The 12,575-nt window shown below is 47.8% G+C and overlaps 2 protein-coding genes across 2 annotated transcripts; both read right to left on the bottom strand.

Annotated features, from left to right (window-relative positions):
- Window positions 1-2,887: 2,887 nt before the first annotated feature.
- Window positions 2,888-3,919, bottom strand: CTRU02_213195 (uncharacterized protein; the record flags this gene model as incomplete). The annotated part of the gene is made up of 1 exon (XM_036730811.1): window positions 2,888-3,919. One exon carries the CDS (start codon window positions 3,917-3,919, stop codon window positions 2,888-2,890), a length of 1,032 nt encoding a protein of 343 aa, XP_036577341.1.
- Window positions 3,920-8,364: 4,445 nt separating this feature from the next.
- Window positions 8,365-9,303, bottom strand: CTRU02_213194 (uncharacterized protein; the record flags this gene model as incomplete). Its single annotated transcript, XM_036730810.1, has 2 exons — window positions 8,365-9,180; window positions 9,250-9,303. The coding sequence occupies 2 exons, from the start codon at window positions 9,301-9,303 to the stop codon at window positions 8,365-8,367; spliced, it is 870 nt and encodes a 289-aa protein (XP_036577340.1).
- Window positions 9,304-12,575: the final 3,272 nt, after the last annotated feature.

Below are 12,575 nucleotides of genomic sequence, written 5' to 3'. Positions count from 1 at the left end.
AGTAAGTATAGTAGTTAGTTTAATATAGAATTTCGAAAAACGGCGTTTTTGGTGTAAATGGGGTGCCCAAATGTGGGGGGTGCCCAGAAGTGGGTGTGGGACGTTACTTGAAAAAGCAGCGGCTGCCGCATACCCATTTGATTAATTAAACTACAGATATGTAACCGAAAAGGGTCAACTACACCCCGGTTTGGCATAGTATTTCCAATTAACGGTTGTAATAGCTAATCGGATTTGTGATTTTCGAGTCGTTTCATTAGCCCAAAACCAGATTCCCCCGACTCCTTCAATGTGATCGTCCTGCGCGGTTGAAAAGGTTATCTTCGCTCTCTCAACATGGCACACCACTCGTAATGCGACTAGACATTCTCCCATCTCGGGGCGACGGACATTTTCGGTTCTCCGGCTAAGTTTTGTTAATTAAACAAGCAGTAGCCGGCGCTATTTGGCAGAAGGACCAGCCTTGGCCGCTTCAGCACTCAGATTGTCAGTTGTAGATGGTTATCTAGGCGGCTCCAGAACTCGAACTAGAATTGGCTTAGGAGAGGATTATGTGGCATTGGCTGGACGTAGCCAGCTTCACACGGAAGTCTGCTATCTAAGATAGGTAGGCAAAGGGGGCTATCGCCACAGCGTTGACATTGGCGAACTACAATCTTTCACAGTCGGTCTTCAGAACAGACTCAACTTCTCTTACTCGTATTGTGGCGATTCTGAAAAGAACGGCAACAGCGTTATTGCTATTCATGAACAACGATATCAGTAAGAGGCTCATCAACTGCTTTTAGGTGACTGACGCTTTGTCTCGGAATCCCCTAGACTTGTTACCATTTGCAACAGACCTATAAAATGAATTCCGTTCTTAAGAGAGTATCAGGGTTATAAGGTGATGTGTGGTAGCTCAAGTGCTGGCTGATGCCACTGCCAAAATGCAACGATACAGGGCAGCCAAAAAACGGATCTGAAGGGCAGTTTGGCTAGTTAAGCAGCAAAGTATTGGCGACTTTGTATGTCGCCGTTTCCCCCGGACGCAAATATATGTCTGTCACCCTAAAGGAATTAGTGGGAATCGTTACAAGATGGATGCAGAATGTTCAGCACATTAGACGGGAAGAAACACGATAGGAACGGAAGGTAAATTTATAGGAATGTATAGACACTATTCATCAAAGTATCACGTATTCGTTCATGACAATCAGTATTATATCTTTGTAACGCTTCTAGTCTTCCTGAACCTACGACGTCTTCCCCTTTGTGTTGACCTTCACCTGCTTAATCCCACATTCCCAGACACGCTTCCCCCATCCAAATCAACCATGGGAATAGCCTCAGGCACCCTCACCACGCTCACCGCCAAAATGTGTCACCAACTCTCGGTTGATGACTCCCCGGCAAACCACCCGACACCGGATCGGAGGAGGGGGCGTGTGTGTTTGCTTGTGTGTGCGTGTGAGTGGGCCTACACCGGTGGACCAATCTTTGCTCAGCAAGGCGTGGTGCCACGGGACCGGCCTTTCGCAACGGGTGCGCGTAGATGTCTCACTCTCGCCAAGTCACTTACACACACCCCAAATCGTAGCTCCTCAAATAATACGGGTTCTAATTTGGACCTTGGACTAAAAAGGCTGGGTCTGGACTTTGTAAAATCTAACCGGACAACATTTCGTCTCCCATTTGCCTAGCGTCGGACAAAGTCGCAACGACACCTCACCGAGGCTCACCGATACCGGACTCCAGGTGTACACGCCGAAGACCCCCTACACCTTTCGATCCCCACATAACAAGGACCATCCTCCCAACCAGTCAACATCCCCCATTCCTCACCCCCGCTGAGGGTGGAGTAGGCAAAATAGTGGATATGGGTAGCCCTATCCGTCCCCCGACAGCGCAGGCATCAACCTCGCCGAATCGCCAATGATGTTTCTCACAGGGGACTTCCTCTCCAACGACCCCCATCAGCCGATGGCAAGGATATACATACATACATTACATACATACAAAGCACGTCAAATGCGTCAAGATGCCAGTAAAAATCCATCCCCCTCCACCAGGCAACAACGCGCTCTGTGCCGTAGAACCCCGCGTCGCCCCGCGCCGTCGCTGCGCCAAATAAAGCCACTGGTGAATCCTATGAAAGACATATCGTGAGAACAAGCAAAGACCACACAAAGTTGGGGATGTCCGTCGTCCCCCCGGATGTCTTGAAGCATATCTTTCCTCTTCTGGAGACTTCCTATGAAGCCCTTCACATTCTGTAGGAGGTTGGAATAATCCCCAATCCATCCCTCGTAAAAACAACAAAACCAAGAGAACCTCCCCCCCTTCGCTTAAAGAAAATGGTGTCTTGACTCAGACCAGCGCAACCCCCCCCCCCCCCCCCCCCCTCCCTCTCCCCCCCTTCCTCCATCTTCAGCAGACATGAGACGACAAAGGACAGTATGTCATGGCTACTACTATTTTCGCAGACTCCTCGTCCGTTGTTGTCCCCCCCTTGCCGTGTGTCTCGGGGTTGGAGGGGACAAGGGACGTAGTGAGACATGCATGGGCTAGCGATCACAAGGTCGTTGTTCGCCTTACAATTTCACCGATTTTTGTCCACGCAAAACTTGGAATATTGCAAGAATACAGGTAGGTATTTTTTATTTAATCGAATCATCTTGTTTTTTTGCTTGTTTGTTTATGATTCTATCCTGAACTAACCCAGTCCAAATCCATTGTTGTGGTATCATCCGCCGCCGTTCTGACGACCCCTCCTATTCTGTTCCCTCCAATCCCCGTCCACTGTCTAAGCCAAAAACGCTTGCTATATAAAGTACATGTACAACAAAATTCAAATGCGTAAATCTCGCTTATCCAAAACATATGTCTTCAAATGTAATTGGGCCGTTTACTCCCAGCGGTAAAGTCCATCATCGTAGAGAACCCGGTGCCGACGGCTGCCGGGCCCAACTGTCGCCCTCCGCCGTGGCATCATGCGCTCCATCAAGCGACGGCGTTGCGCCTCTTCCTCCTCCTCGCGCTCGCGCTGCTCGCGCTCCCGGCGGTCAGCGGCACGACGCTCGTTAATCTCTAGACGGCGCACGGCGTCAATGAGTTCCTGGTCCGCAGTCAGGGGAACGTTGGCGTAACCAGTCGAGGAGCGTTTGAGTGGCGCCGGAGGGACAGGCACAGCGGGGCGGCGCGAAATCTTCTTGTTTTGCTCCTCAATGCGAGCACGCATGCGCTCCCGGCGAAGCTCCTCCTCAGCGCGCTCCCTCTCCTCACGATCCTTGCGCTCCTTCTCGCGACGTCGCCGGCGGCGCTCCTCGTCCTCGGCGCTGGAGTGGCTGTGTCGCGAGTCAGAGGAGTGGTGTCGGCGGTGGCCGTTGTCGATAACCTCAATCTCAACCTTAGGCCGCGGGCGCTCGTCAACGATGACCGGACGGAGGGACCCGCGAGGTACATGGCTGTAGCCAAACTGAGGGGCAGTGCCGCCGGCGTTGGGAGAAGGGGGCGCGGTATAAGGCATGGCAAACTGCTTGGGAGGTGTGCGCGGGGTCGGAGGAGAGTCGACAATCACAATGCGCTCGTTGCGTGAGCGGTTCTTGCGGTTCAAGTCGAGAACCTTCTGGCCATTGACATAGACACCAGAAGGCCGGTGGTTTCGCTCGCTCGAGCTCGATTCCCTCCGAGCACGAGAAGACTCAGCAGAAGGATTGCGCGGTGAGCTCATAGGCGGCGTAGGCGGCATCTGCTGAGGGTAAGGGTATGAGGTCGACGGCTGGGCAGTAGGGTAGCCAACAGCACGAGGTGGGTGATTGTAGACGACGGGATTGGTGCAGAGGCGGCCGTTGCGGGAGTGAGAGCAGAATGTTGGGTTCTGGTATTCGCTCCTGCGGCCGTCTGGGTAGACGTCGGTGTATACGTCGGTGGTGCACATAGTGTCTTGTGTAGTTGGTTGAGTGCGCGGCGTGCGCGAGGGTGGTGGTGATGGTTGGACGACCTCCGGAGCGAAGTGAACTCGTTTCGCGGGCGTGGTCAACGTAGAAATGGTTTGGGGTTCCTGCCGAGTGTTGGCTGGTCGACGGGACTTGTGCTTTAGCACGATGGTGTTGTCGAGGTAGAAAGCTTCCGGCGCACGGGTGGAGGACAGTGTGTCGGTAGTGATGTGACGCTTGGAAGAAGCCAATGTGTTGTTGTGCCAAAGTGTGGTAGGTAGTAGTAGATCTAGGTTGTTAATGTGTAAGTTGGTTGGTCCTCCAAGATGGCAGCCAAGTGGGAGTTGGGATGTTATATACCAGATGTTGAGGGTTTGGATGTGAGTCCAGATGTTGAAGGGTGTAAAACGTATCTGCCTAAGTATAGCTGTGTGGAACAACAGGGTGTGTGGATAGATTGAGGATGTTCCTTGTTTGTGTGCGGGATGTCTTTGCAAAGTGTAAAATGTCCAAGTGGGGATGCTGGGGAAAATAGGACGGCGTGATCTCAAGCGATACCGCGTCTGAATTAAATATCGTTAAGTGTGAGAAAGGCGCGTCCCAAGACAAAGGTGGGAGGGAGACTGTAGGTAGCAGGGGTCGGGTACGCAGCAAAAGCGGCAGTGACAGCAGCAGCCGGAGGTATTCTCTGCGTCCTCAAGTAAGTACAGGGTAAAGTGCTGCCAGCTACAGATGCATGATGGGTGATATGGAATGGTGGAGATGAGGCCTTGTAGGACTTGTGAGATGCATTGCGCCTACGCTGCATGCCACCCCTTGAGCCTTTGACCCCTGCCACGCTTCTGCCTGAATTGGTTCTACTAGTGACCGATGAGTCTTCGCTAGGCCTGTTTGGTGCGTGGAGGGGGTCTTAGTTGGGGAAGGGGAGTCGCTGGAGCCCTGAAGTGCCAGCCCGCACCGAAGGCTCTTGAGAGGGCGCTCCCCTGAGGGCGACCTGTACATGTCTCGCTCGCACTCTGCGTCGCTGCGAAATACTTGAGCTCGCTGTTCACAGCCTCTTAGCTGGGAGGCCTAGGGGCGGAGTGCGGGCCACTTGACTTGGGTGGGTTGTGCAAGAGGGGTGGCCTTAGGCTGCCAATGAAGAAGGATGGAGGGAGCCAAGGGGCTTTGGGACTGGTCGATGAGCTTTCTAGATGTCCCGCATGATGCGCCGTGTGAGTCCTCATTTTGGGGGCTTGCATATGGGGGACAAGTTGTTTCTGCCGAGAAACGTCTCGCTTTGGAGTTGTTCTGGCGTTTTTTCTGTTTCTGGTTGTGATGGTTCACCGTGGAATGGAGAAAGAACCGACTGGCTGGACGCCGGCGTCCTCTAGAGTCCTTTAGCGCGGGCCTGCTTTGGACCGGCCGCCGTCAAGGTGAAGAGGCACCGGACTCGGCGTGGTATGTTAGAGGACGTCGAAGGCGGCGCCAGTGATGGTGGTGGTGTTGGTGATGCCCTGTCGCAGCCTTCTCTGATAGATGAGAAGGCCAGGTCCCAATCCTAACTGAAAAAAGGCGAAACAATATTTTCCGTGATATGATGCTATTTTTTGCACTGCCTTCAATGCCCATCATGCCACACCCATGGCCATCTAATCCCCGTCCCTTCATTTATTCGACCCGATGGAAAGGCACGGGCCAAAGCCAAGCACGAACGAACAGAGACCGTGCCAACGACAGCGGCAATCGAAACACAATAGAGTGACATTTAGGGCCTGTCTTCGCGGTTGACATAGATTGATCGATATGGATGAATCAGTCGGGCAAGCGACAGCCGCCATGTCGCGCGAGTCGCGACAGACCCATTGTAGAAGGGGTCGAGTCGAGGTTCTATCCAATCGAACTAGCATTCGAGTCTCGGAATAATCCATACGTCCCCTTGGACAGAGACTGAGTCACCGCGGCGTCTCAGAAGGCCTCATGCAAGCTCTTAGTCCGTCCCTGTCTAACGTCACAATACATTCTCCCTGAATGGTCGTAATGGCCATCTCCACCTCGTGGACCTGCAGCGGCTTGCAGCATGGCACGACGGAGGCAATCGATCGTTGACAGCCCAGCGTAGCGAATGGCCAAACACTTGTGGATAGCATACCAGTAGTAGACAGGCTCGGGTACTCTCGCCGTCGCTGTCGCCGACGGGCTTTTCACTGGTGGCTGGTCGAAGGATTGCAAGCTGCAAGGGGAGCCACACGCCACTGCATCACAGTCAAGATTGAGTGCGAAAAATTCGTCCGACCAAACCAGTAGCGAAGCGAGGACAGAGAATCGAAAGCGAAAAACTGTTAGTGTGCGGGTGGGTGGGCTGTGCACATCTCTAACGAAAAAGTTCGAGCTGCTCAGCCACCGTAGCCTGCTTATTGGTGGCCCTGTTTCGTGCAGGCGGGAAGCAATCGAAGCTTAGAATTTCATCATCGTGATTGCTTGGTTCGGCTCATGACGAGCAGAGCGGGGTGCATAGCCGTGACTGTGCGTGTTTCCATACGGGTTGATCCCATTGCATCGCATCGCATCGCATCTCATCGCAGCGGAATGTTGTTGTGGTTGTGGTTGAGGTGGTGTTGTGGGCAGATTTTGGGTTCGTTCTTTCCGAGAGTGACACACACAGACTCCAGTGACAAACAACGGGGAAGGCACTATCGATTGAGAAGCCCCACACCGCTCTTCCCCTCCCCCCACCTGCTCCTCTATCTTGCGGTACGTACCATTGAGAGGTCTACTTCTTATTCACAACTGGCAACCACCGCCAGGCAACCGTCGCCGCTCCTTCTGTCAGTATACGAATGAGAGAAAGCATTTGTGGCATTGAGAAGTCCAGACCCAATTTGGCTTGATGACTAACCTCCTTCCAAGGTCACCCGATGTGGCTCACCTTTGATTTCTGCCTGGTCCGGCACACCAAAACACCAAAAGAAAGATATCCACAAGAGAGTCCTAGACGGAGTCCTCCTATCTACACTCCTTTCTACTGTGTCTCCGAAGGACCATGCATTACGCTTGACTCTCCGATAATCATGCCGCAAAAAACGATCCGTCCCTCTCACCACCTCGTCCTACCTGCCAGAACGATTTTTATTGGCCCATGGCCGCCATCTCTTGAAGGCTCCCACCACACCAGACGCGTCAACACCTCAGGACACCCCCTTCATCTTCAACCTTGTCGCTTGTCTTTTCCACTGACAGCCATCCTTCTAGCGGCCGTTTGCCACCCGTCATCCCATCAATAGACGCAGGTCACAGACCGTTGCACCTCTGAGTCGGCAATCCTTTCCACTTCTCTCATGTGAAGCTAAATGAAGGGTGTCTGTCCTACGCCTACCATGTTGCCACCTTGGCACCAAGTTGCTGCTGGAAGAGTTCTCGACCGCGGCAGCTGAGCAAATGAACACAAGGCTGTAGGATCTTGTACCCTGACGATATTCATTGCGAATAAGCCCTGGGCCATGTGTGTGCAACCAAAAATGCTCTATCGCCTCCCCGGCCCCCAAACTTAGGACCATTTCTACCTGCTGGTCGGAGGCCGCTCGCCGCACCAGGGCAGGGAAAAAAGAAAAAAAAGAAAGAAAACCATTATGCGTCAATTTTCGTTGATAGCGACGCGTCATGAACAATCACTTCCTCCTTGTTTCCAGGTTGCCATATTCCCTCCCTCAGCCGCGCGGAAGAGTCTGGACATGACCAGAATTGGTGGCGTCTTGTCGCTTATAGTAATTGCTCAGCCTTACGAGGCAGAATCGCTCCCTTGATTCGGCGCCACTCCTGAAAATCTCAACCAGCTCTTTTACCAGAGTTGAGATTGATTTTCATCTGCGTAGAGGGTTGCCTCCGAACTAGGCCACTGCTTGGGACTTGGCCGTGATGCGAGCTTTTTTCCAGAGGAGGAGCCCCCAACAATTTTTGAAAAATGAAACTGGTTTGTTTTTACTTCCATATCCGTTTCCCATGGCATAGACCAATCTCGTAAACCGTATGACGCTATTTGCCATGTTTTCCTCACATTGGATATGCTTCTTGACATTTGCCGGACCAGGAAACCTCATTACGGCGGCCACGTGCTCATCTGGATAACTGAATAAAGATTGAAACGGAAATACACTACTAATTCAACTTATCAAACCATACTCTTTCTATACTTTGCAAGTTACATGTGACTCTGACTCTTACATACACTCAGCTCAACTGCGCACCCAGGCTGCCTTTTGTTCTTCAACGCAAAATCAAAACACTCCATGCTCACGCCTCAACTGCGGCACTAGCCTTGGTAGGTATGCCCCTCCGCCTCTTCGCATTCACTCTTCCTTTCTACCCCAGCAATGGTACTGTCTCTCTGGGGGTGAAATTTCAGACTTCGTCTGTCCGTCCCTGTCTTGGCTGGTCACCCCCTCCGTTCGCTTTTTGTAATGGCTGACATTTAGAAACCTGCGTCTCTCTCCTCAGGTGTTGCCTGCTTGGTAATCGACTGCCTAGGTACGAGGTTCCAGGTACCATCAGCCCGCTTTTGTCGGGGGTTTGTCTTGGTCGATTCCACTTCAGCTCGCTTCTCATGATGATCCGTGTCCAAGACACCCGCTGCTTTGTCCTCGGGTGTTGCCTGCTTGGTGATTGACGCTCTGGGGACGAGATTCCAGGTACCATCAGCTCGCTTTTGTCGGGGATTAGTCTTAGTCAATTCCTCTCCAGCTCGCTTTTCATGCAGTTTTGCGTCCATAACATCCGCTGCTCCGTTGTCAGGTGTCGCCTGCTTGGTAATTGACGCTCTGGGGACGAGGTTCCAGGTACCATCAGCCCGCTTTTGTCGGGGGTTGGCCTTGGTCGGTGCCTCCTCGAATCGCTTTTCAAGCGGCTCTGCGCCCAAGGCATCCACGGCTCTCTTCTTCGGATTTATCACAGGCTGAGTAACTGACTGTCTGGGTACGAGGTTCCAGGTTCCGTCAGCCCGCTTTTTCCGGGGGTTGACCTTAGTCGGACCCTCTTCAGCTCGCTTTTCATGATGATCCGTGTCCAAGATATCCGCTGCAATATCCTCAGGTGTAGCCTGCTTCGTGATTGACTGTCTGGGGACGAGGTTCCAGGTACCATCAGCCCGCTTTTGTCGGGGATTCGTCTTAGTTGCTTCCAGATCGCGTTCTTTCAAAGGCGCATCTTTGGACTGCTCTCTGGTTTGTAGGTTCCATGAACCCGCATCTCGCTTCACTTGTATGTTTGTCTTTGCATTGGCCGTGTGGTCCTAGAGGCATATTCCAGTTAGTAATCTTAGCCTCCAATGACAAAGATCAGCAAGAATTCTTCAACTTACAGCCGCAACGGCGCCAGCGCAGGCAAGAACAACTAAAGTCGAAATAAGCTTCATTTTTGATATGAAAATAAATAAACTTTGATCTGATGTGAGTTGCCAGTTTAGATTTTGTAAAAAATACTCGAAAATATCGCTTCGTACCTAGGTGAGGATGGGGGTCAAATAGTCGTGGCTTAATAGCCAGGGGTCGGGTTGGCCGCCGATCTATATGCAGTGGAGACAGCCATCTAGTTTCACGCTGCTTTGGCCGGTTTCGTTATGATCCAGTGGGTTGACTATCAAATTGCACATGGTGCAATATAGAATCGAGACGTCGATACCTAGTAAAGTCTCGGCACACGCGGCTCGTGATGCCTGAGGTGCGGTATCTCCCATGAGGCTGCAGGTTGCAGATAACGGAGTGCCCGGGAGTATCCTGGCTTCAGCGTAGTTATTTTGTTGATATTCGGCGAAAGCTTCCCTTGCAAGTGCCACTAAGCCAGAGCTGACTGGCTCATGACCGTTTTACCCAACAGACCCATCGTTATATCCCTTGCCAGATGGATAATGATGTGGGCGAGAACCGGCACAGAACGCTCAGAATGGGAAAAGTGGTGTTGTTGGTGGAAGAACTAACTAACTGGCTAGAGGGCTGTGGAGGCTGGCTAAGACCAGTGGTGGCGGCCGTCAGCCCACGTGACGGGCCGGCGAGGCCTGCCACCCACACCCCCTCTCAGACTCCTCAGCGAAAAAGCAGTAGAATAATAGGAAATACAGGAAAAGTCCCAAATCCTCCAAATCCGAGGAGTTCTCAACTATTAGAAAACTCGGTCAATTACCGGTTAAACCTAGCCAATAGGAGGCTGTGAAATCCTCCGAATCCCGAAGTCTCAATATCAATAGTCCTATAGTCTCAAAATCCCCCTCTCAATCCAATCCCTCCGCCATGCCTAACAAACGAACGAATTCCTTGTATTTAACCGCAACTAGTAGCTTCGTAAGTCTATCGGCAGCTATATCAACGCCCTTAATAAGCTGGAGTTTGATGCTTTTCGCAGTATAAACCTTCTATATAATTTATTTATATCGGACGTCGATATAGTAGGTTTATGCCTTGTTAAGTAGGTTTATAACGTTATTATAGCTATTAGTATTATTAGTAAATATGATAGTAAGCGTAGTAATAGGTTTGCTAAGTAGTTAGGAGAGATAACGTCTAATTTATTTTATAATAATTACTATAAGTATAAGATTAATAAATTTAGCCTTCGTAATACTTAAAGTTACGAAAGTCTATTTCTTCGACTTCTAAGTAATTAGCATATTAGCAAGGAAGACGATATAACTACCTATTAAGACTTATAATAGCTTATTATTAATAAAAAAGGTATTTATAATAGTATAAAGCCTTAACTTATTAATCGTAAAGATACCTCTAAGTATAATACTAAGATAAATAATACCTTTAAGGTATCGGAATAAGTACTTAATAATACGAAGATAAGCTTTAGAAAGCTTTAAATTTGCTTATAATAATTTACTAACAATATAGGCTATATTAACGTAAGTTCTAGCTACTAAGAAGTTAAGGTAGCTAGTCTATTTAATATAAAGTTATTATTCGTTAAGTAAGTACTTATTCTTATCCTAGGTAATAGGCAGATCGTTAGTAATTACTATAAGCGTCTTAACAATGCTTAAACTATTAAAGTCGAATCGTTAAAGCATTGCTTTCGCATACTTAGCCTGAGAGACGAAAATCTTACTAGCAGCCTTATCGCGTTTAATCTAGAAACCGAGAAAATCGGTAGCCTTGCTAAGGTTTTTAAAAGAACAGACCTTCTCGAAGAGACGATAAACTTCTATTATAACTTACTTATTAAGAATAGTAATAGCGTTATCGTCGACGTATATAAGAACGTATGCTTTAATCTTATAATTAATAAAGAGATAAACCTCCTTATTAATAATAGTAAAGCTAATTCGTTTTATTTTACTTTTAATAAGATGGAACTATTAAAATAGTAATTTTCTTAATCTATAAAGTACTTTATAAAGTAGCTAAACCTTATTATCTATAGTAGTATAGCTAGTAAGAGGCTAGACGTATACCTTAACCCCTTCTAGAATTAAGGCGGCTAGGAAAGTAGTATCGAAATTATATACTTCGTATTTAAGATCGAGAAGTATAATAACTACGAAGAAAAAGCAGGTTACGGTAGTAGAAGCAACTATAGCGTAAACCTTTTACGATAACTAGTTACCTTTCTTATAGTTTTTATAAACTATATATTAAGCCTTATAACATACGATTTCGTTATTTTTATTAGTTTTAATATTATATACCTACTTACTAGGCAAGACTTTAGTATTACGTAGTAAGTAAACGACTTCGTAAACCCCCTTTTTTATAAATTAAGTTATCTCTCGTTTGAAGGCTTATTCCTACTAAAGCTATTATAAGCTCTTCTATGCCTTACGGTAAGACTTCGGGATTACTATGCCGTTAAGTAAGACTTTCGAAAAGGTAGTAATAGAAAGCATACTAAGAGAAAATTAATAAGAAGTTAGTAAAGCTAGAATATTAGTAGATAGGAAGGTCTTTTTAGCATAAGAGCGTATGCTACTAGCGGCTTAGTAGTAACTAGGTAGTCGCTAGGCTAAGGCGTAGCAAGGTCGAGAGGACTTTACTAGTTGACTCGTTACTTCCTTAATAATTGTAGAAAGGGAATCAAGGTCTTAGTAATCAGTTTCTATTATTTTTATAGAAGTAACGAATTCGTTATTATTTAATTCGTTAGTAATACTATTATAAGGTATAGTAATAGTTTCTAATAGACTTTCTAATAATAAAGATATAAGATATATATTAGTAGGTATTATTACTTTCTTAACGATAGTTTTATCTAGCTTAAGATTACTAGTTATAGGTTTTTACCTTTAATAGGCTTCTAATAGATAATATACTAGATAATAATATCTAGTTTAATAAACGTAATATTATATTTAATTTTATTAATATTAAGTATGCTAGTAGTTAGAAGCAATACTATCTTATATAGTTCCTTACGAAATTAAATATCTCTATAGTAAATAACCTCCTTTTGATCAGGTAGGTAAATATAGTAAATATAGCTACGAAGAAAACCGTAACCGACGAGGAATCCCTTAATTACTTATAGTTCTATCTTAGCAAAGCGTATAAGGCGTCGAGAGCCTTTTTTATATACGTAGGCAGTATAGCTAAACGTTTAGAGATATTTAATATAAAAAGCCTTACGTTTAGCAGCTAAGTTTAGCTCTCTCGCTATAATCTCGTAAAGGCTTAAGTTACCCTTAGAAGGTAT

Source organism: Colletotrichum truncatum, assembly GCF_014235925.2.
Source record: "Colletotrichum truncatum strain CMES1059 chromosome Unknown Contig_0009, whole genome shotgun sequence".
NCBI classification, from domain to species: domain Eukaryota; kingdom Fungi; phylum Ascomycota; class Sordariomycetes; order Glomerellales; family Glomerellaceae; genus Colletotrichum; species Colletotrichum truncatum.
This window is presented reverse-complemented; position numbering and strand designations above follow the sequence as displayed.